General features: G+C 35.6%; 1 protein-coding gene and 1 pseudogene across 2 annotated transcripts; one reads left to right on the top strand and one right to left on the bottom strand.

Moving 5' to 3' along the window:
• Positions 1-4,281: 4,281 nt before the first annotated feature.
• Positions 4,282-5,022, bottom strand: LOC146161397 (dehydrogenase/reductase SDR family member 4 pseudogene; annotated as a pseudogene).
• Positions 5,023-11,790: 6,768 nt separating this feature from the next.
• Positions 11,791-20,208, top strand: LOC146161396 (uncharacterized). 2 transcript variants are annotated; one of them, XM_083385471.1, is made up of 5 exons: positions 11,791-11,852; positions 16,143-16,294; positions 16,691-16,830; positions 17,520-17,690; positions 18,522-20,208. In XM_083385471.1, exons 2-5 carry the CDS (start codon positions 16,155-16,157, stop codon positions 18,719-18,721), a joined length of 651 nt encoding a protein of 216 aa, XP_083241597.1. In that variant the 5' UTR covers positions 11,791-11,852; positions 16,143-16,154; the 3' UTR covers positions 18,722-20,208. The 2 variants fall into 2 exon arrangements, with proteins under 2 accessions (XP_083241597.1, XP_083241598.1); XM_083385472.1 differs by lacking the exon at positions 11,791-11,852 and adding an exon at positions 15,251-15,277.
• The last annotated feature ends 214 nt before the right edge of the window (positions 20,209-20,422 follow it).

The following is a 20,422-nucleotide window of genomic DNA, read 5'->3' as shown; positions in this document are numbered from 1 at the left end:
TCTAATCTGATCAAAGACCGACTGCGTACTAACAGTAATTCAGTGATTTGAAATGTTTGATATTTCGTATTTTACAAAAATTGCGCTATCCTTGGTTTTAAAAAAACAAAAAAATAGTCAAGTCTTTCCTTTAAAATCAAATTAATGAAAAAGGTAACACTGAGAAATACAAAAGTCATGTATGACATTTATGCCCCAAGAAACAGAAGTACTGTTGAGGTGTAAAATTATCCTTTTTTAAAAATTTAATCTTTCCAGTTAGAGGGGCTGCATTAAATAACTATAACCATGGGCAATAAAGCTGACATTAAATTATGGTCGTATCGGCGTCGTTACAACCCATTGTGCTTGTCATGATATATCGGTGACATGTGACATTCCTAATGATCCGATATACCGAGGCCTATAATGCTATAATATGCACCGAAAAGTCCTGTGTCACATGATTTACCCTTATATGTATACTTTTTACATTTTTAGCAAAACTATTTAGACTTTCGTTAGAAATATTCTGATAAAAATATGGCTGAAGAAGACGGCCGAGTTTGTTGCGTACATATAAAATGCTGCCTGTGGGTCTTTCCTTTTCTGGCATTCGTACAGCTAACTATGAACTGTTTAGCCTTGGCTATGCCACAATATATCGTCGGGAACATCACTGTGTTAGTATTAGTATATTTTTAACTGGCAAGAATAGAGAAAACTTCCTATTAACAAAATATTGCACGTTGTAACTAACATTTTTTATAATGTACTTACAGTTGTACAAATAAGATAAATATATAGAGTTGTGTATACCTATTCGAACGTTAACTGTCGCAAAACTACACTATCCGTAAAACATATGATTTAGGTATTTTGAAATCAAAACATTTACGTTAACCGGCCTATGAACGTTCTACAATATAAAAATATTCCTTCGGGGGTTTTATATTTTATAAATTCAGTGTAAAAATATTTTCGATCGTAGTTTGGACGCTGCCACATTCGCCGATGATCAAGATAAATTTGAGGAATCGGAAAACTTAACAAGTCTAAACAGCACCTCTTACGTTCAAGTTCAGATCGGACTTTTCCACAGCTTTATCTCTGGATTTTTCGATGGCAGCAACAGAGAAGGTAACCTACGTGTAAAAAAAAAAGAAAGTTTTTTTTTTTGAATTATTATAAATCCATCATTTTGTTTAATAAGGATGCAAACCTAGTGTTTTTATAATGCGATACAGCAGCTTTGAAGGAAATTCCGATAATAATCAGAGCCAGGGTAAGGTCGGTGTCGGCCTAATACCCAGCTTTATGTGGCATTTTAACCTTGGTATTCGAATGCAGCAGTTTCTGCCATTTTTTTCTTTAAAAAAAGGGTGAAGGTAAAGCGACAGTCAGTATTTTTTGTCTAAAATATCGGGTTTATAAGTATGGAAATAATATACTGGGTATCGTAAAACCCTATAACTACCGGTATACGATTTTCTTTATGTCTTTGTTCCTTTCTAATGGTTGACCAGAATACATGACAATTAAGTTTAACGATTTTAGGTATGGTAGCTGTGTTTGGTTTCGCCCTCATGTCCACAATCTCAGCTTTGTTTACCTTCATCTACGCGATTCAAGTTTACTGCAAGTGCTGCGGTATGGCTTGTGAGAAAGGCTACCTTTACATGAGCGTAAAGCTAGCTAGCTTCGCCAGGGCAAACTTCTCGTCAGGTAAAAACTTTTAGGTGCGAATACTTCTAAATCGGTTAAGTTCTGTGAATTTATAAAACCCATTGGGACGACGGCCGTTTGTGATTCAGACTAATGTTGTCTTTATATAACCTCAGCTGTAAAATCGGGACAGGAATCAAGTCGGTTTATGTAAATGAAGTCGGACTCGGGTTGTTTTAAATCGATTCCGCAGCCCTGCTTGCAACCTTTGTAAACATTTCGTGTATTGATATGATCGGATTGGACACCATACCCGATATAAAGTGCTATAGTAACGGTACTCCGATCCGATGCTAGGGTAGTTTATTTTGTTAGTCGTTTGTGCCTTATTCTATATATGGAAATCAGGTAACACTCTGAACGACAAATTGTTGTAATACCATCAATACGTCGTTGTTACCTGATTTCCACATTTGGGATGATTTTCTTGGCGATCCGATACGAAACTCATCTAAGTATTTTAGCCATGATTTGCATCCAACGCAGCGAATTCCACCTGAAAAAAGTGCTTTTATTTAAACCTGACCAAAAATGTTAAGTTAATAACTAGGTAGGTCAACTTGTTAAACCTAAAACAAATTTTGTTTGAATAAATAGAAAAAAAATACTTTTTAGCATTTCGAATTAACCTCTTTTGCTTGTTTGACGATGGTAATGACTTCATTTGGTATCGAATTGGACAGAAGTAAATTGACATGCTGAGCTGAAACCCCAAAAATAGTGCATACACGAACGCTCGCCCAACAATTATCTGCGAGTCCTGAAAACAATAAAAACTAAAAATAAGGTGGTAGCCTAATTTAAAGCGTTTTTATTGTATTGTCTTGATCACCAGGAGTGTCGGATGTGGCTGTTGCTGATATGGTGGCCTTCACATCCGAAGATATAAAGGGAGACTCTTTTGGCGCCAGCTTCTGGCTTACCGTCTGCAGCTCATTTACCGCTCTCATCAACAACTATGTCAAGGACTCTGTTAATTCACACGTGAGGAAAGAGGCATCGAAAAAGGACATCAGCCTTGATAACGTCATTTAAACAAGAGACCACTTGTGCGTTCTTGTAGTGATTTGAATGAGTCTTCAAAAAGTAAACTTGTTTTTGTTATAAATGAGCTTTCAATTCATAGAAATTTAGACTTGATAAAACACCTTTTTTGCAAAATGTTTAAAATGTTTCGTGGAACTGTAAATATATAAAATGCCACATTTTATGGTTAATTAATATTGCTTAACTCTGGTTTAACGACAATTCATCGCTGATTTAAAAAGTTGCGCTTTTCCAATAGTAAATTGTATTTTGAAAAATGATTTCATAAGTAGTTTGTATGCAAAAAAAGGAGTTTGTATGTTTGTATTTCATAAGTAGTTTGTATGCATAGTGTTATAACTGTGTAAACAACTGTGTAAAGTTAGAATAATTAAATGGATCTTGTAACTAAAATAACGTGGATATTCAGTAATTCACTTATAGGGGTGTCGTATAATTCATTCACTCACAATACATGTTTGAAAAATATATATCCTATTCTATTCCACCTTTATTTGCAGTTGGCGGCCATATCAGTTTTAAAATTTAGTGCTGCGCATGTGCATGTCGGACTCGGGACTCGGGCAGTCTTACGTGGTCTTACTCGAGTCCTAAGTCCGACTCCAGCAAAACAAACCGACTTCTTTAGTCCCTAATCCGACTCGGACTCCGCAGCCCTGTTTGGAACAGACCATATTGTTCTAGTGGACGTCTGGTTTGACATGCCTATGTGGCTATTCCTGACAAGCTTCATTTTAATTTGAGTAGGAAACCAACAATCAAGCCATGCAGAATTTATTTAAGATTTTTCGATCATCTTTAATCAAGTCAAAGACAACTGAAGACTATTTATAATAATCTCCAAAGCTAATTGGCGGAAGCCGAACGGTGATGTGTTCGTGGCAAGAGAAATGTGCACAAAGATTTAGCGCAGTGGTCGGCAACATTTTTTTTGTCGCGGCCCAAAGTACTATTCAGAGCTATTGAAAGCACACTACGTAAAAGCACAACGAAAACAGTGTCGGGTGCAGGATGTTTAATTTTAAGGTGAAATATTACACAGCGCCTTGATGGGCAAAAGTCAAAAGGCCACCATAGGATAATGGAATTTTTTTCGTTTACATACAGTATAGTTGAGTTGGCAACAAATATAGTTCGATAGGCTCTCAAAAACATTATTGGCACGTGGGCCTTTCCAAGCTGAGCAATAATTAAAAATTTCTCAGCGATATCAACTTTTAAAATAAAGTGCAACCGATGTACGGCTAGCACGCGGCCCACAACTACATGGATAACAATAAGTTTTTCGAAAGTGACACGCGGCCCACTAAAATTGGCTCTGCGGCGCACAGTTTCCCTATCACGCGTTCAGCGCGTGCCAAGCGAGCATCCTAGCAATACTATTAATAAAGTAGAGGGTTTTTTTTGGTATTTTTTGTAGAAAAATATATTAGACAAAACAGCAATTTTGTTTCTAATATGTAAATTTATTCCAATAAATGTAGAAAAAATTACAATCAAACAATTTCTTATGTGTAATAAGCGAAGCAATCAAAGTCTGCATTGCATTTCACCAGCAACTACAATTGTTTGTCCATTGATGTATGAAGCGGAATCCGAACAAAGGAAGTCAACAATTCCAGAACAATCTTCAGGTTTTCCAATTCGACTCACACCAAGTCGCTGTTTCAATTTATCCTCGCCCATGTCCAAACGAACCTGACTAAACTTGGTGCGTATAATGCCAGGCGCAAGGCAGTTGATCCGAATATTACTTCGGCTGAGCTCAGGCACTAGCGCTTTTGTAAGACCAATTAAAGCGGTTTTCGTAACGGAATATATTGCTGGTGCCACGTTGGGAGAATAGCCGAGTATTAAAGATACGACAACAATTGTTCCTTGCCCTCGTTTCCGTATAAGCGGTACTGCTTCTTTTATTAGAATAAATGTGGCTTTTACATTAACGTCAAACATCTCATCATAGGCGGCCTCGGGGGTGCTGAGAAGCCTGCCAAAGTGTGTATGGGTACCAGCGTTGGAGACCAAAATATCTAAACCACCAAATTTATTATCTATTGCACTCAAAACGTTTTTTCTTTCCTCCGAGTTTGCCACGTCACAGACTATTCCAGTCACTTGAAGGTTTTCTTTTTGCAGAGTGTTAACGGCCTTGTCAACATTTTTCTGCTTTCTACTGCTAACGATAACATGAGCTCCGCTTTGTGCAAGCTTTCTGGCAATCGCAAATCCTATGCCGTCAGTTGAAGCAGTAACAAGTGCCACCCGAGTCATTATTTTGTAAACAGATTTGCAACGAACCTATTCCAGATCTAAAATGCAAGTCCTGATAGAGCAAAAGTTTACAGACCTTTGAAAGCATATCGCGTATGACCTCGATTTGAAAAGAAATAGGCAGGTTTTGAACTGAAAAAATCAATTATTAACTAATTTTAGGCAAACAACTTGTAGCTGGTTTGTTACCTAATTTTGCACTGGTTCAAGGACACGCTTAGCTGTACGGTACGACGTTCTTTTTAAACCTGGTAACTTTTTATTTTTCAGTGGCTCGATGGGCCGTAATGCCAAACGTGTCCGTTGTAACTTGTGTACAAATATAAGCTTTCGAAGAATGTCTTTCGCAAAACCAATGGGTTAATGTTAGACCAACACATTAACCAACGCAACCTTCGCACTCCGTTAAACAAGACTGTTTCTCTTGCACGCTAAACTTCACTGTGAAGCTCGTGATCGCCCAAGCATAGCCGCATAAGCCACAGAGATGTTTCCGCAATCGCCAAGATTGTCAAGGTATGGCATGACGGTTTAAACCTCAGCAAAACGGTTTCTTTTCAAACCAGGTTGTACGGCAGTGGTTCTCACTCTTTTATGCTTCGTGGTCCCATTTGAAAGGCTCTTAACCCTTGTGGCCCCCTGCTTTTAAAAATTCCCAGTATTGTGTTGAACGTCTTTTCACTTGTTTTACTTCTGGGCAAAATATATCCATACATAACAAATACAGCCATTAATCAACGGACAAATGCACATACTTTCTAAAAATTAACAAATTAGTCATTTTCTTTCAAATTAACTTATAGTTAGTAACTACAAAGCTTGTTCTTAGACTACGCCAAGGTGTTTTTTATATTCAGCTATGTTTTTTTACAGAGTCAAGCAATGCTACCACATTCGTCGAGATGATTTCTTGATTTTCGTTTTATTGATTCGTTACAATAAGGTACTTGACAAATACGGTGTACTTAACCTCGCTGAATATTGGCCTAAAATCGACCTCTGAAGTAATCCTGCAGCGTGCGTTTTCCTATAGAATATAACTAAACGCCCTTTAAGGAAATTGCAAATTCGTTTCACCTGGCATTCCACATTAGTTGCTTGCCCAACAGCATTTTCCGGATACTTAATAATTAGGATAAGGGTATCAGCAAGTAACTGGCCGCCCGAAAATGGCTAGCACAAAGCAGCAAAGTAATTGTTTCGCCACAGCAACAGGTCTTTAACCAAACTTGCCACTGGCTTTACAAGTTTGTTATAAAACTTTTACAGTCATAATAAAAACATAATAAATACATTTTTTAAATAGTGACGATTTGTACCTATAGCTAGGAAGTTAGGCTGGTGGCCACCGCAATGACCGCTCCGTGGCCAAGTCAAGACGAGAGGTTTTACGCCAGTGTCGTAAACAAATCACTTTGAAATGACCCACGTCGTAATTCATTTAAAGCGCAACTTTTGTTTCAGTCAAGTATTTTGCAAAATTCGGAAGTCAAATCTCAGTACAAGTAATCAATTGTTCAATTCAAGTCGAAGGTCATTCATAAAGCAAGTCATTTCCTAATTAAGTCATTAACACAAAAATGAAGCGTTAAGCTAATAAAACTGGTAAACTCATTCATTTATAAGCAACATCTCAACCAAAAAGTAACAAAAACGTAACTGAACTCAAGAAAATTATGACAAAAAATCCTAAGTCAAGTGATTTGTCCAAAACACTTGAGTCAAGCCAATTCGTTTTGCCCAATGACTTAATTAAACAATGACATTCAAGTCAAGTCACGTCATTAAATTATTTTATTACAACAATGCAGTAAGCTGCCAGAAAAAGTTAAGAATTACTTCCCTATACTCTCTGTTGTGTTCTTTGAGGTCGACCGAAAAGGTTGTAACGTTGCCAAACTGATAAATATATATTTTTACATAAAAGGTTTGTAACCTTAAAAAAGAAGAAACTTTAGGTAAATTGAGAATTAAAAAAGGATATTAAATACTTGTTTCGTCAAGACGCTTTGCTTTGTATTTAATTATAAATCTAACTTTTTTAGTTCATTCATTGTCAACATAATATAACACCTTGGTGGATATATTTTACGAATAAGTGCCATTTTGGAATGTAACGATTACTTTAAAAGCTTGTAATTAACTATAAGTGTTTGTAATTTTCGAAAATATTTTTAGGACATTTTTAATTCGTTTAGATATGTAACTATCGCCTTTTTAATCTTTTACAACATTTTGAAAACCTTGTTTCGTTTTCTCGTATAGCCTACATTTTTTTGTTTTGTTAACATAAAGTTAAAACCAGTAGCCATCAGTAAGTTAAAAATGTATAATGTTGTGTTATTTTACACATGGTTTCAAATAATTTAATTTGTGTTATTTTACACATGGATTAAAAAACAGAGTATTTTTTGTTTTTTTGCTTCTGCACGTATCTTTTAAGAAATATTTATCAACTCAGTTATGTGTGCTGTGTCACTTGTGTAATTAGATTGAACATTTGCATATCGAAAGTCAGCAAAAGTACAATTCATATAGATTTTACACTTATTGTGAAATTAATATAGGCACATACCGACACTTAAAACTGATTACGGGATCCCGTAGTAAGTAGAAAAATCATTTTCATGGACAGAAAATAAACTAACTATAAAACGTGGTTCATTAAAAACGAAATCACATTTCAAAAGTTCATTTTAGTTGTCAAAGGTACTACATTGAATGCTTTACTTTATTTCAAAATCAAAGCCAGGATGGCTTAGAAAATCCAAAAAGTTCGTAGTCCTTCCTATACCGTTCGAATGTCTTTAAACTGTCGTTCAACTTTAGCGTAATCAGTCTTGTAATGGCCTTTAGGAAAAAAGGCTTGACTATCAAAATTGTAAACATTTAACCGTTGCTTAAGGAACTTGACATCGCCGGGGTTAATTGTAGGTGCATATTGCAGAACTGTAATACAAAATCCAATACTACCCTGGCGCAAAACAAAATAGTGCTTTGCTATTGCATGCATATTCCTAGCGATAAATTTCTATAACCTGTTGGTTTGTCACGACGAGCGTTAAAAGTTTTCCTGAAAAACATAAATTATAACAAAAATGGCCCTGCATTGCATTCAGGATTTTTACTTAATATTAAACACTGTGAACGGTGCGTACTTAATATTCTAAAACTTAATGCAAATCGCTACTGATGGAAGTTTAATCACAGTTTACCAAACACAGTAACTGTTTGAAAAACTGAATTCTTATTTAAAAATAGCATTTCCAGATTTACAGCAAACTTTGATGTACGCCTTACATTCTTTACCGAAACATCGCAAACTACGCTTTAGGTATTGAATTTTATTCAGTCAACTTATACCCATCGTTGTAAAAAAACGGGGTTACATTGTGTCGGTCAATCTGTATCCTGTACATTATCGCAATCATCCATAAAACAGTAGCTTGGTGGCTTCCTGAAAAAGCTTTGCAAATATTATGCTAGAGAACGTCTGGCTATTGTTCTATGAACCGCAGTCCTATAAAAAAAACAAGTAGCTCACACTCTAAAGAAAAATAAATACAAACGCAGTGTGCATTCTTGTGCCAAATTGGTTTAATAAAGAGGTGGTAACGCAAACGGCATTCAACATATAAATAAGTTGGTTTTATCTAAAAATAAACGAAAACGTTTCTGTTAATTTACGTCTCTGCTACTCGAAGGCTAATAAAAAACATTATACATTCTGGGGCCGATCAACAATGATACAAAGCAGTTCCTGGTTTGGCGGTTTTGCTATTTTCGGTACACCGACGAAAAGCATATTTGAGATATTTATAAGACGAACTTATTACTAACTAGAAAAGTTAAAAACACATTTAATATTGTCAACTGGATGCTGAAACATCAAAACCCCAAATAAAAGTTTAACAAAAAGTAAAGGCCAATCGTCTCGCCCTTGCAAGTATATGACGACAACAACTTTAAATAAATCATTCGAATAAGGTGGCTGATAGCTATTTTTAGCTAAATTTGTTTCTCTTTTATACCTTATAAAAAACTGACTGTATGATGCTGTACCAGGATAGTTCAAGGAATTATTACAGCATAATAATCAGTCATACCCGTATTTCAATGACGTAATTTTGCCTTATGCCCCCTCACTTCCAATATTATGCTGTAAAATTTATATTATTGTTTTTTGGAAGCCCTAATAGTGAGAAACTGATAACGCATTTTCGGAGCTGTTATTAAACCACTGCTAAAATTGAAAAGAAAAAACATTTCCTCTTTGGTGCCTATAACTACAATAAAACTGTCAAAAGATACCAACAAAAAAAATCGTAAAAAACCTAATAAAATTATGTAGGCCTATACGCTTTTTCATAGCTTATTAGGGCATTTAGGCATAAGAACATCGTTCATTTCGATTTAGATGCAGTAAAGGGTGCCAAATAGTTTGTTTTTGCTTGTTACTGAATTGCTTACTGTTGCTCATAGTAAATTGCTGGTTCTAGTGAAAAGCCGAACCAGCAAGACATTGCTTTTTTAGGATTCTGTTGATGTAAGTTAAATAAATAAAAAACCTTGAATGCTCCTGCCACGCTGAACACCAATGTAAGGTAAAGTTCCTAGTTTTACGGCAACTACCAAATTTATGCTTTCTGCAATCCAGCTTAACATACAACAAACACCAAACCCAAACTAGTTGTCGTTTACCTACAATGTAACCAGGGCTGGATAAGTCTGTATTTGTTTTGACGCACAGGAGAATAAAAGCAAGGAATCTATCGCAAATGGACAGGACGTACTCCAGCAAAGTTAGCATATACTCTGAGTGCCAAAGAATACATACAATCGAATAATATCATAAATAACAGGATTTGATTATTATAACATTGTTCACATTTGTTCGGAAGCGCAAATGAGCGAATATGCCAACGATTTTCGATATGTAAGACTGGAAGTACTTGCAAGCTAAGGGAAAATGCAACTGTTACGAGGAATTGGAGCAACTTCAAGCGGACTTGTAGAACATCTTGTTTAAATATGTCAATTGTCAATGTTTATGTGTGGTCGGTGCTTTGTTCATCCGCTGTTATTTAGGATAAACAGCTTGTCAAAATAAGTCTACGCAAATCTTCACTCTTTAGAGTGTGGATGTGCGTTTCAGTATTACACTAAATAAAGGTTAAACATTTTACACGTTCTTATTGACAACAAAATATATGCAGCTGAGAAATCTCAATTACGAAACAGCCAAATCAATACAAAAAAATATGCAACTGGTATTGGGTATTTTGCCTGTGAGTTTTGGACTACGTTTCATTGAGTGAATGCAATAGTGCTTTGTTTCATGGGTTTTGTCTCGCTTCTAAGACAAATCACGTCCACTGTCCAATTTAGAGGATATTTTTTGTATTTTAACTACTAATATTTTGAACAATAAAAATTTGTGTGCATTTCATATGTTTTTAATTTTCATTAAGAACGTATAATATCGCCGTGACTGTCGAAATACATTTTCCGCCTATTATTTCCGAGCAAATCGAGTCTACTGATGCTTTTAAAATAAAGTCACCCGACTAATGATCGCTTCCTATCGGATCGATGACTTGCTTTATATAAAAATGAATCATTTGCGAATAACGGAAAATCCGACAAGCGTCTTTCCCAGAGCACGTTACATGGTTCCGCGATTACGTTACAGTGTATTTGAATCTATATTACTTTTGCGAACCAGTAATAACCAATACAAACAATGAGAAACAAGTTTCACGCGAAACATATAAATATCAAAACTGATTCATATCCAGTAGTTAAAGTTTATTTTTTCTCATCCGACGATTAGTGCAACACACCTGCAAAGTAAAGAAGTTAATAACTTTTAGACCGATTAGAAAAGAACAATCTTGAAATACTTGTGTAGCCAGTCCAATATCATTTTTTGTCCTACAGTCATAGGAAGAGTTACGTTAATTTAGGAAAGGGCGCCAAGCAGTTATCTAAGCGTGAAAGCTTTAGTACAGAGGGCGACGTGGCACATTTGGCAAACAGTTATTCGCGCTTTGGTAGCGGTAGGTATATACATTTTTAAGATCATTTGGGCAAAAAAGTTATAAAAAAAGCCATTGACCGAACAACTGTTTGACCTACAAAAGTTCAAGTACACGCAAATCACGCAAAGCACAAAAAGCCGACATTTATCTTGTTAAATCCTTGCAATAGAATGGCCATATGTAGATGTAGATTATTTGGCAGAAATGGCATGGCACTGTGACATACGAGGATCCAACTATGTCGCCTACATAGTGCTGTTAGTCAGAAATAACAGGATATACCTGTCTCCCTTTTCAACGAAGTTGCGCACTCGGATGCGTAGGTGGCTAAATGATAGCAAATCACAAATAGCAGGAAACAGCAAAGCAAACGATTTTCGCTTTTAAATAGAGTTAGCTCCACCAGGCAACATATCAATAAATATAAATCGCTCTTCTGGTGTAAACGAAGTATAAACCGACGTTTCGGCAGCAGATACCAGCTGACCTTATCAGGGTTAATAATTAAAACGAGAGTGCGTTAGCCATCTTATATACTGAGCAGTAAAAATTGTACATGGTATCCAGCAATTTACTCGTCGTTGTAGCTATACGCAATAACTGATAAACGCCCGTTGTCCGACGGCGCAGTACTGCACCGGATGACTCCGGCGCGTCACAGCTTATCGCATACTTCAGCGACGTCTAGAATTATTAATTTTAATCTACGTTTTTACAATTTTTTCAGGTTTAACAGTAAGCCGCCTATCGACCACAAAAAGATAGACTACAAGTATCATATTAAATGAAGTACGACATTTGTTTGTTTTATAGTTATTTAAGACTAGCGGTAAATTTGGTAAAACATATTTTTTAATGCGCTAAACAAAATCCCAAAATTGGTTAAACTTTTCGCGCACACATAGAATATTAATCTGTCATAGACCGCTCTTCTTCTTTAAAGTGTTCCACAATCATGAAACCAACAGAGGCGTTTGTGGGTCTTGCGTTTAGAATATTTGTCACCATCGCCGGTAACGCAGCCTTATAGGCCTTAGCTTTGTCATGTAGTTGTTTTACCCTCAAATTATACTGTTACAACCCCCGCCAAGACCCCTATCGTGGGTGCCATTGTGTACCTCGCTTGAATTTCAACAAAGCACAAAAAGTGGAACTAGAGAAAGAAATGGAATTTGCCAAAAAACACCGAAGTTATATATGAATATAAAACTATTTGCAAGTCTAAAATAGCAATAACAGAATTACAATACAGTACAGTCCAGGTGTAAACCAATAGTGAAGTTAAAATTGCAAAAGAATAACAGCTATAATAAAAGGGAATCGCAATGCCTGAAGCAAAACACCGCCAAGAAATCGCAAAGAAATTATGAGGTCGCGCAAAAAGTAGGCCAATAAAAAGAGATAAAAACGAGAGGTTAAGGATTATTTAATAGTAGGTGTTATAATATGCTGAATATTGATGGTAGCTCCTATTTTATTTAACCAAATATCCTCGTGAAAATCCAGCTGTGCCATTTCGGGTTGTGCAACAAATGTTACATTGTAACATTCGTGTATTGGAGGTTTTTTTCCAGTACATTACTGTGATGTTTGGCGTAACGTCGTAGGAGGGCAGCTTAGTCGTTATTACCTGAAATGTCAAACTTTTTCCAGTGGTTTCTATGTGCAGTCCATCTGGTCGGAAATTTAGTTTTTGTTTGGTCTAAATACTGTTTTTTACATTTGGAAGTGTTAACCATTGAAATTTTATATTTTCCATAATTGCCACACAAAGCCTATTTTCCACATGGATCCGACTTTCCATCCTCAATATTTTGGCTGTTAAATGCCAAACGGCGATTCACTGATATATTCATTCACTGATATATGTTTGGCATACATGGTTTCTGAGAGCCTTATAAGTTTTTAAACTCTTGCCGAAGACAAACTTACGCATCGGGCATATAACTTTATGTTACAATTAGTATACCATAATAACAAAAGAGTGTAGAGTTGAAACTCTAGGGTAAATTACTTTTAGATTTATTCGGTTGACAGTCATGAGCATTTAGCATAATAATCAACTTTAAATACCTTAAAATTTTAATGCGCTAAACAAAATCAAAAAATTGGTTAACCCTTTAAGGCGAATTTTCGTGTTTGTTAACGTCAGTGATTAAAATAACAAAAATGTTAGCTGATATTGACGTGAAAGTAATATTTTTTAGTGCCTTTTTGCGAAAGCAAAACAGTTTCAACCATGCAGGCCTTTGTGGGTCTTGCGTTTAGAATATTTGCCACCTTGGCCGGTAGCGAAGCCCCGAACTTAGCTTTGTCATGTAGTTGTTTTTCCCCACAAAATATACTGTAACAACCAGACCCCTATCGTGGGTGGCATTGTGTACCTCGCTTGAATTTTAACGAAGCATGAAAAGAGGAACTGGATAAAAGAAATGGAATTTTCCAGCCTCGCCCAACAAAACAGGAAATAGCATAGGTTAAAGCAGATAACCTGAGGCGTGGTATATAATGCTTGAGGAGTGGTTCATTAAAAAAATGTGTTGGGGTACTTTTGCTAACCGTAGTCAGTGTATAACACACGTGCATAGGTTACATGGGTAGTCTATGGTGGCCCATGACTGCCATCCTGTTTTTTTCAATTTATCAAAAAAAAAAAAATAATTTAAAAAAAAAAAAATTAAAAAAAAAAAATGAAAAAAAAAAAAAAATTATTAAAAAAAAAAAAAAAAAAAAAAAAAAAATTATTATAAAAAAAAAAAAAAAAAAAAAATTATTAAAAAAAAAAAAAAATTATTATAAAAAAAAAAAAAAAAAAAATTATTAAAAAAAAAAAAAAATTATTAAAAAAAAAAATAAATAAAAAAAAAAAAATTATTGAAAATTTCGACGTGGCCCAGGACTGCCATTCCCATATAAAACGCATTACGGTCGGACCATCACTGCCAATCATAGAATACCTTCTATTGTGGGCTGTTAAGTTCCAAGCCAGCGCAGGGAGGTTTGCCACTTAGTCTTTTAGGCCTTCTGGTGGGATTCACCAAAGGGAAGTTGGCAGAGTAAACAAGATATCGATTAGAAATTTTTACACATTACTCAAAGCAACCTAACTTAGCCAGCAATCAGACTTTTTTAAAAAAAAAACATAAAAATATTCATATTTATGAATATTAATATTCAGTAATATTCGGCCCTTAAATTAAAATGTGCCCTAAGTGACTTACATAGGGTGATAGCTACGAGTCTACTCTTCAAAATGAGATAAGACTCGACCGCCAATTATTCGGGGATAAGTTATTAATATTCCTTCAAAAATTCATAAACGTCGAAAGTTTCAAATTTTGTCAAAACGTTTATAGGCTGCAACCTGGCCGATCTTTCAATCAGGCTTTATCAAAACCTTGACAAGTTGACCGCGCAAAACCAACTTAAACCTGATAACAACTTGTCAAGGTTTTGATAAAGCCTGATTGAAAGATCGGCCAGGATGCTTAAGTGATGCAGCCTATAAACGTTTTAACAAAATTTGAAACTTTCGACCTTTATGAATTTTTGAAGGAATATTAATAACTTATCCCCGAATAATTGGTGGTCGAGTCATATCTCATTTTGAAGAGTAGACTCGTAGCTATCACCCTATGTAAGTCACTTAGGGCACATTTTAATTTTGGGGCCGAATATTACTGAATATTAATTTTCATAAATATATAATTGTTATTTTTTTTAAAAAAAAGCTTGATTGCTGGCTAAGTTAGGTTGCTTTGAGTGATGTGTAAAAATTTTGACTGAAAATCTTCTTTATTTCTCGAGTTATGGGATTTTTGCATTTTTGCCCGATTTGAAATTATCGTCGTTTATGAATTTTTGAAGGAATAATAATAACTTATCTCCGAATAATTGGCGGTCGAGTCTTATCTCATTTTGAAGAGTAGACTCGTAGCTATTACCCTATGTAAGTCACTTAGGGCACATTTTAATTTAAGGGCCGAATATTACTGAATATTAATATTCATAAATATGAATATTTTTATGTATTTTTTTTTTAAAAGTCTGATTGCTGGCTAAGTTAGGTTGCTTTGAGTAATGTGTAAAAATTTCTAATCGATATCTTGTTTACTCTGCCAACTTCCCTTTGGTGAATCCCACCAGAAGGCCTAAAAGACTTAAGTGGCAAACCTCCCTGCGCTGGCTTGGAACTTAACAGCACACAATAGAAGGTATTCTATGATTGGCAGTGATGGTCCGACCGTAATGCGTTTTATATGGGAATGGCAGTCCTGGGCCACGTCGAAATTTTCAATAATTTTTTTTTTTTTTTATTTATTTTTTTTTTTTTAATAATTTTTTTTTTTTTTTTTTTTTTTTTATAATAATTTTTTTTTTTTTTAAATTATTTTTTTTTTTTGTTAAATTGAAAAAAAACAGGATGGCAGTCATGGGCCACCATAGTAGTCTTCCAATTAGATTTGCCGAACAGAGCTAGTTTCTATCGTTGCAAAAGTCAAATGTTATTGCACTTAGTGAATTAAAAAGCGATAAAAGTCGCGTAGATTGCCATCATCCTAATTAAGACGTTCCGTCTACGAACTTAGATTAACTAAAGATGATACTAGATGATGTCGATATACTCGATCTTTTTGGATTTGCAATTCATTGCCAAGCTCAATTTCAGATCAGTGCTTAGTCTACCCAACTATTACAGTAAACGTACACGTAACTATACAAAGTGATAAAGGCAAAAATCGAAGTTCACTGATATATGTGTGGCATACATGGTTTCTGATAGCATTTTAAGTTAGATTTATTCGGTTGACAATCATGAGCATTTATAATAATCAACTTTAAATGCATATACCTGTTTCACGTATCAATACAACTTTCTATCAACAAAGCTACCACAAACATCTTAAAATCTCTTAATTTAAAATCAATTTAACAAAGTTCGAAGTTTTCTGTCAATTTACAAAGGCAGGCAATTGTGCAAACCGTCCCCAACTCTATTGTCAACACGAACGTTTACAAAACTCTTAAGGTTTCAGGTGTATTAACATTCTGCATAGTTCACCTGAAATTTCTGCATAGTTTACCTGAAAGATGGCTGACGAAAACAACGAAGTTTGCTGGGGAAACGTGAAATTGCAAATGGTGCTCCTTCCGGTCCTGGCATTAGCGCAGCTCGTCATGAACTGTGTCGCTCTTGCGATGCCACAATATATCGTCGGCAACATCACCGCGTAAGTATTGGCGTGTTCTTACCGGGCAAAAAACAAAATAATAGCCCTTTACCGACGAATAGAACCGCATATTTGTGGATGCGTTTTTAACGAACGCCGGTTTATTTGAACTGTATTGGCTCGTTTAGAAACAAATGTATTACAGACTTACAGTAGACTCTTTTCAAAGTGTTGAACCTATACTGTTTCAATTTGTGACGTATAGGCACATTGCATATTTTTTCCAAATGCCCAGTGATAAATAGTGATAAATTATTCCAGGTATAGGCGCACCCAGTTTGATTTCGAACCACTTTGCTTGTTGCTATGCAAAACAATCTATGCTGATGAGGCTTACTTAAACAAGTAACCCAACTAACCATTATATTTTTTTTTCGCACACTTTTCTTTTAAAAGTTCGGACGCGGCTGTCTACGCACAAGACCCAAGTGACTTGTTAAATCTTACAGCCTCCACCCAAGCTTCTTACGTCCAAGTTCAGATCGGGCTTTTCCACGGGTTTATCAATGGTTTTTTCGATGGCAGCAACAGGGAAGGCAAGTAAAAAATAGTCTATGGTTTAGTTGGTGACCAACCAGTGACAAAAAGAGACATTTCTTACTTGGTTAACCGAAAATAGTCATACCTCACACAAGGACAGAAATGAATTTCACTTCCTCACATACTTTTGTTCAGCTTGAAAACCAACAAATTTGGTTTTAAATTAATTACAAGGTCATGGCAACAAATCATTCGAGCGAATGGCGGGAAAATCGCTTTATTTAGTGTAGCTGACAAACTTATTTGTCTTTAAACATTACGCAGTTCAAGCTTATAAAATATAAATACTTGATAATACGAAATGGTGTAGGATCTACGTCGGAACATGCGTTCATGCAATAAACATTCTATAAAACACAAATACAATATCCCGTGAGAGCAGAACAAAACTCGGTAAAATGCCGCTTTCAGCACGAAATTGGATTTAAACATTACCGCTGTTTTGATTTAGTTTAAGACCATATTTACCATACGGGTTTTAGAGTATTACGATATAACTTTTAAGATTATACCAATTAAATTCTGAAGGTCTTTCATGGACAGTTTTCCAGTTTCACGAATTGCAGCTAATTAATCTGAACCAAGCTTGTCCCAAAATAGGAATCACTATAGCTTTGCTTATACTCCGCTTATGATTTTTCAAAATGAGAATTAAAATACAACTTATGTAAAGTTACTTTTTTAGGCTTGGTAGCTGTATTTGGCTTCGCCTTATTATCGACCATCTCAGCTCTATTCACGTTCTTCTACGCCGTCCAAGTGTGCTTTAAGTGCTGTTCGGATAATTCGTGCGAGAAATGTTGGATTCAGATCAGCGTGGAGCTAGCAAGCTTCGCCAGAGCCAATTTCTCGTCAGGTGATTTGCGAATTGGAATAGTTCTGAGGAGAGTTATTCACCTGAAGTTGTCTACAGCAGCTGACAACGCAGAAAAGCGCACTACGCAGACGCAGTAAACGGCCTGATATTATAACATTTAAATGCTGATATGCTACGCTTATGCGTTTAAAAGAGATATGGGCTTTCATGTACTAAACACCATTACACAATTAAAGTGATTCAACGATTAAACTATATATAGATTAAATTTAGTGAAAACGCGAATTACTTTAAAAGTTGAAAATATCCATGGCCCGCCAGGAAGCATCAAACGGTCGAAAAATTCAACAAGAAGTGACGTCATGCATCTTGCTGTCTCGAAACAATATTTCTTTTTTTTGTATGTTTTTCAATAGGTTAAATACGAGCCGAATACATTAGAATTTGCGAAGCAAACTGCCCATGACCTTTCTGCAGACGCAGCCCTAATTTACGCTAAACAAAAATATTAGTTGGGATGTAACCGCTACCTTTTTCTAGCTTTGTCACGCTTAAAAAAAAATATAATGGTCAAAATTAGGATAACCGAGCGACTTCGTGATTACCGTCACAAAAAACTCAAACATTATTTTAATGAATAAATATGCTGTTGCTACCAGGCATAGTATACTTAAAATAGGTTCCTCTGGCATATATTTCTTTAATCAACGTTTCGGCTTACGTGATTTTACTTTGCGACCTGTTGGCTTTGTGTGTTAGTCCCTGATGAAGGCTTGCCGGATAGTAAGCCGAAACGTTGGTTAAAGAAATATATGCCAGAGGAACCTATTTTAAATTAAATATTATTTCAATGGCCTATCCCAACCATAGGAGTGTCGGACGCCGCTGTTGCTGGAATGCTCGCTTTCACTGCTGAGGACATACGCGGGAATACTTTTGGCTCCAGCTTTTATCTCACAATCGCCAGCTCGCTTGTCGCCCTCATCAACAACTTCCTCAAGGACCGCGTGAATGTGCACGTAAGAAGAGAGGCATCGCACCATGACATCAACTTTGATTACGTCATTTAGAAACGGAGAGACTGGTTTGGCTGAATCTGTTTTTCAACTATATTCTGGCACTACACCTGAGTTATCATTTATAACATGTAGAAGATAGAAATATTTCACTGATATAGTGCTATCAAAATCGTAATAAGAATATCAAAGCCCATACAGAAGTAGGTATCATTTTGGACTTTCGAACAACTCTTTATTCATTTTCAACATAGCTATGTCTAAAATGATACCTACTTTTGTATGGGCTTTGATATTCTTATTACGTCTTACTACAACCTCCAACCATTATGCTCCAAAGTATGAAAATCAGTGTCTAATTTCGATTATTTTATTTGAAGGACAAGACTATATATTTCGTTAAACATTTAGTTTTATTGAGTTTGTCGTTTATCGATATTTAGAATCGATTTGGACATTATTATGCCATGTAAATATGTGTTCAACATTTATAGTTGGTAGAGCATGGTCTTGTAAATATGTTGTATATTTTTATCGTCAGAATTAAAATACGTGATCTATTACTCTAATCACTTCCCGATAATAATTAATTGCTGCTATCACTTTTCCCAATGAATATTGCCAACATAGTTTTTTTATAAATTAAAATGGACTCCAGCCATAAGACCGAAATAAGAACAACATTAACGTTTGAATAAAACACAGTTCTGAATAAGCCAAAATAGGACTAATACCTTAATAGTCGTAATACGGACCAAATCGGAATAAGTCCTAAATCCGTCGGAATAAGACATACACTGAAAGAATCAGGCGTATACAAGTTTTTACCCAACCCCACCCCTAAGTACATCACCAACTCCCCTAATAATTACAACCCAAATTTTTTTTCTAACCCCATCCATTACCCACCAATAAACCCAAACAGGGCCCAAATATCCGGTGCAAACCAGCGGCGTCCTAACGGCGCCATTTAAACTAGGGCGCCCCATCTTCGACATTAAAACGGCCGATGCCAGACCCATGCACCTTGGTCGTCCCATACCCTCAACCTACAGTTTCAGGCGTTATTTTGGCGCTTTGGCCTTATTTCGATCATTTTAGGACTTATTGCGACAGGTATATGTATTCAGACGGTTAAGTAATTATTTCTGTTCTGTCGTGGATATTACTGCGTATTTGGCTTTATTATTTCGTTGGTCTTAATACTATGGTTTTATAGATTTTTGTGCTTTTTAGGTCTTATTGTGTGTTTCAAATGAAAGGTTTTTGTACATAACTCAAACTCTTGTGTGTTCAGCAGCTTCCCTTGTGTGTTCAGCTTAAAAGAACGGCTTTTTTTCAGTTTATTTCAAATATCTTTTGGAAATACGAATACAACCTTATAGGGTCTGCATCAAATGGACTCGTCGTTTCGCAGCGTAATTGTAAAGCATAACGTAACTTACCCTACTAAATACAACTGAGTTATTTGATGTTGCATTGTTGGTTACTTTCGTTCACAGACTCTGTCCGTTTTATCTTTTCCGTGAATTAAAAGCGATATGTACACAAGTTAAACTATTATTGGTCTGGTGTTTCATCTATTTATTTCCCAAGGTTGCAGAAAGCATACTTTGGGTAGCTTGCCGAAAAAAGAGGAACTATGTCTTACATTGGTATTCAGCGTGGCAGGGGATTGTACAAGGTTTTTGTTTATTTACCTTCCATCATCAGAACCATAAAAAGCTTTTTATATTTTGTTTATTCTAAATACAC

This window comes from Ascidiella aspersa, chromosome 3, assembly GCF_963924565.1.
Source record: "Ascidiella aspersa chromosome 3, kaAscAspe10.2, whole genome shotgun sequence".
NCBI lineage: Eukaryota > Metazoa > Chordata > Ascidiacea > Phlebobranchia > Ascidiidae > Ascidiella > Ascidiella aspersa.
The sequence above is the reverse complement of the archived record's forward strand: the minus strand, read 5'-3'. Positions and strand labels throughout refer to the sequence as shown.

Excerpts from the sequence above, each read along its gene's own strand:
- LOC146161396 (XM_083385471.1), top strand. The coding sequence starts at position 16,155 with ATGGCTGACGAAAACAACGAAGTTTGCTGGGGAAACGTGAAATTGCAA. Across the intron at positions 16,295-16,690 it reads ATCGTCGGCAACATCACCGC|TTCGGACGCGGCTGTCTACG; the intron begins GTAAGTATTGGC and ends TTCTTTTAAAAG. Across the intron at positions 16,831-17,519 it reads CGATGGCAGCAACAGGGAAG|GCTTGGTAGCTGTATTTGGC; the intron begins GCAAGTAAAAAA and ends TTACTTTTTTAG.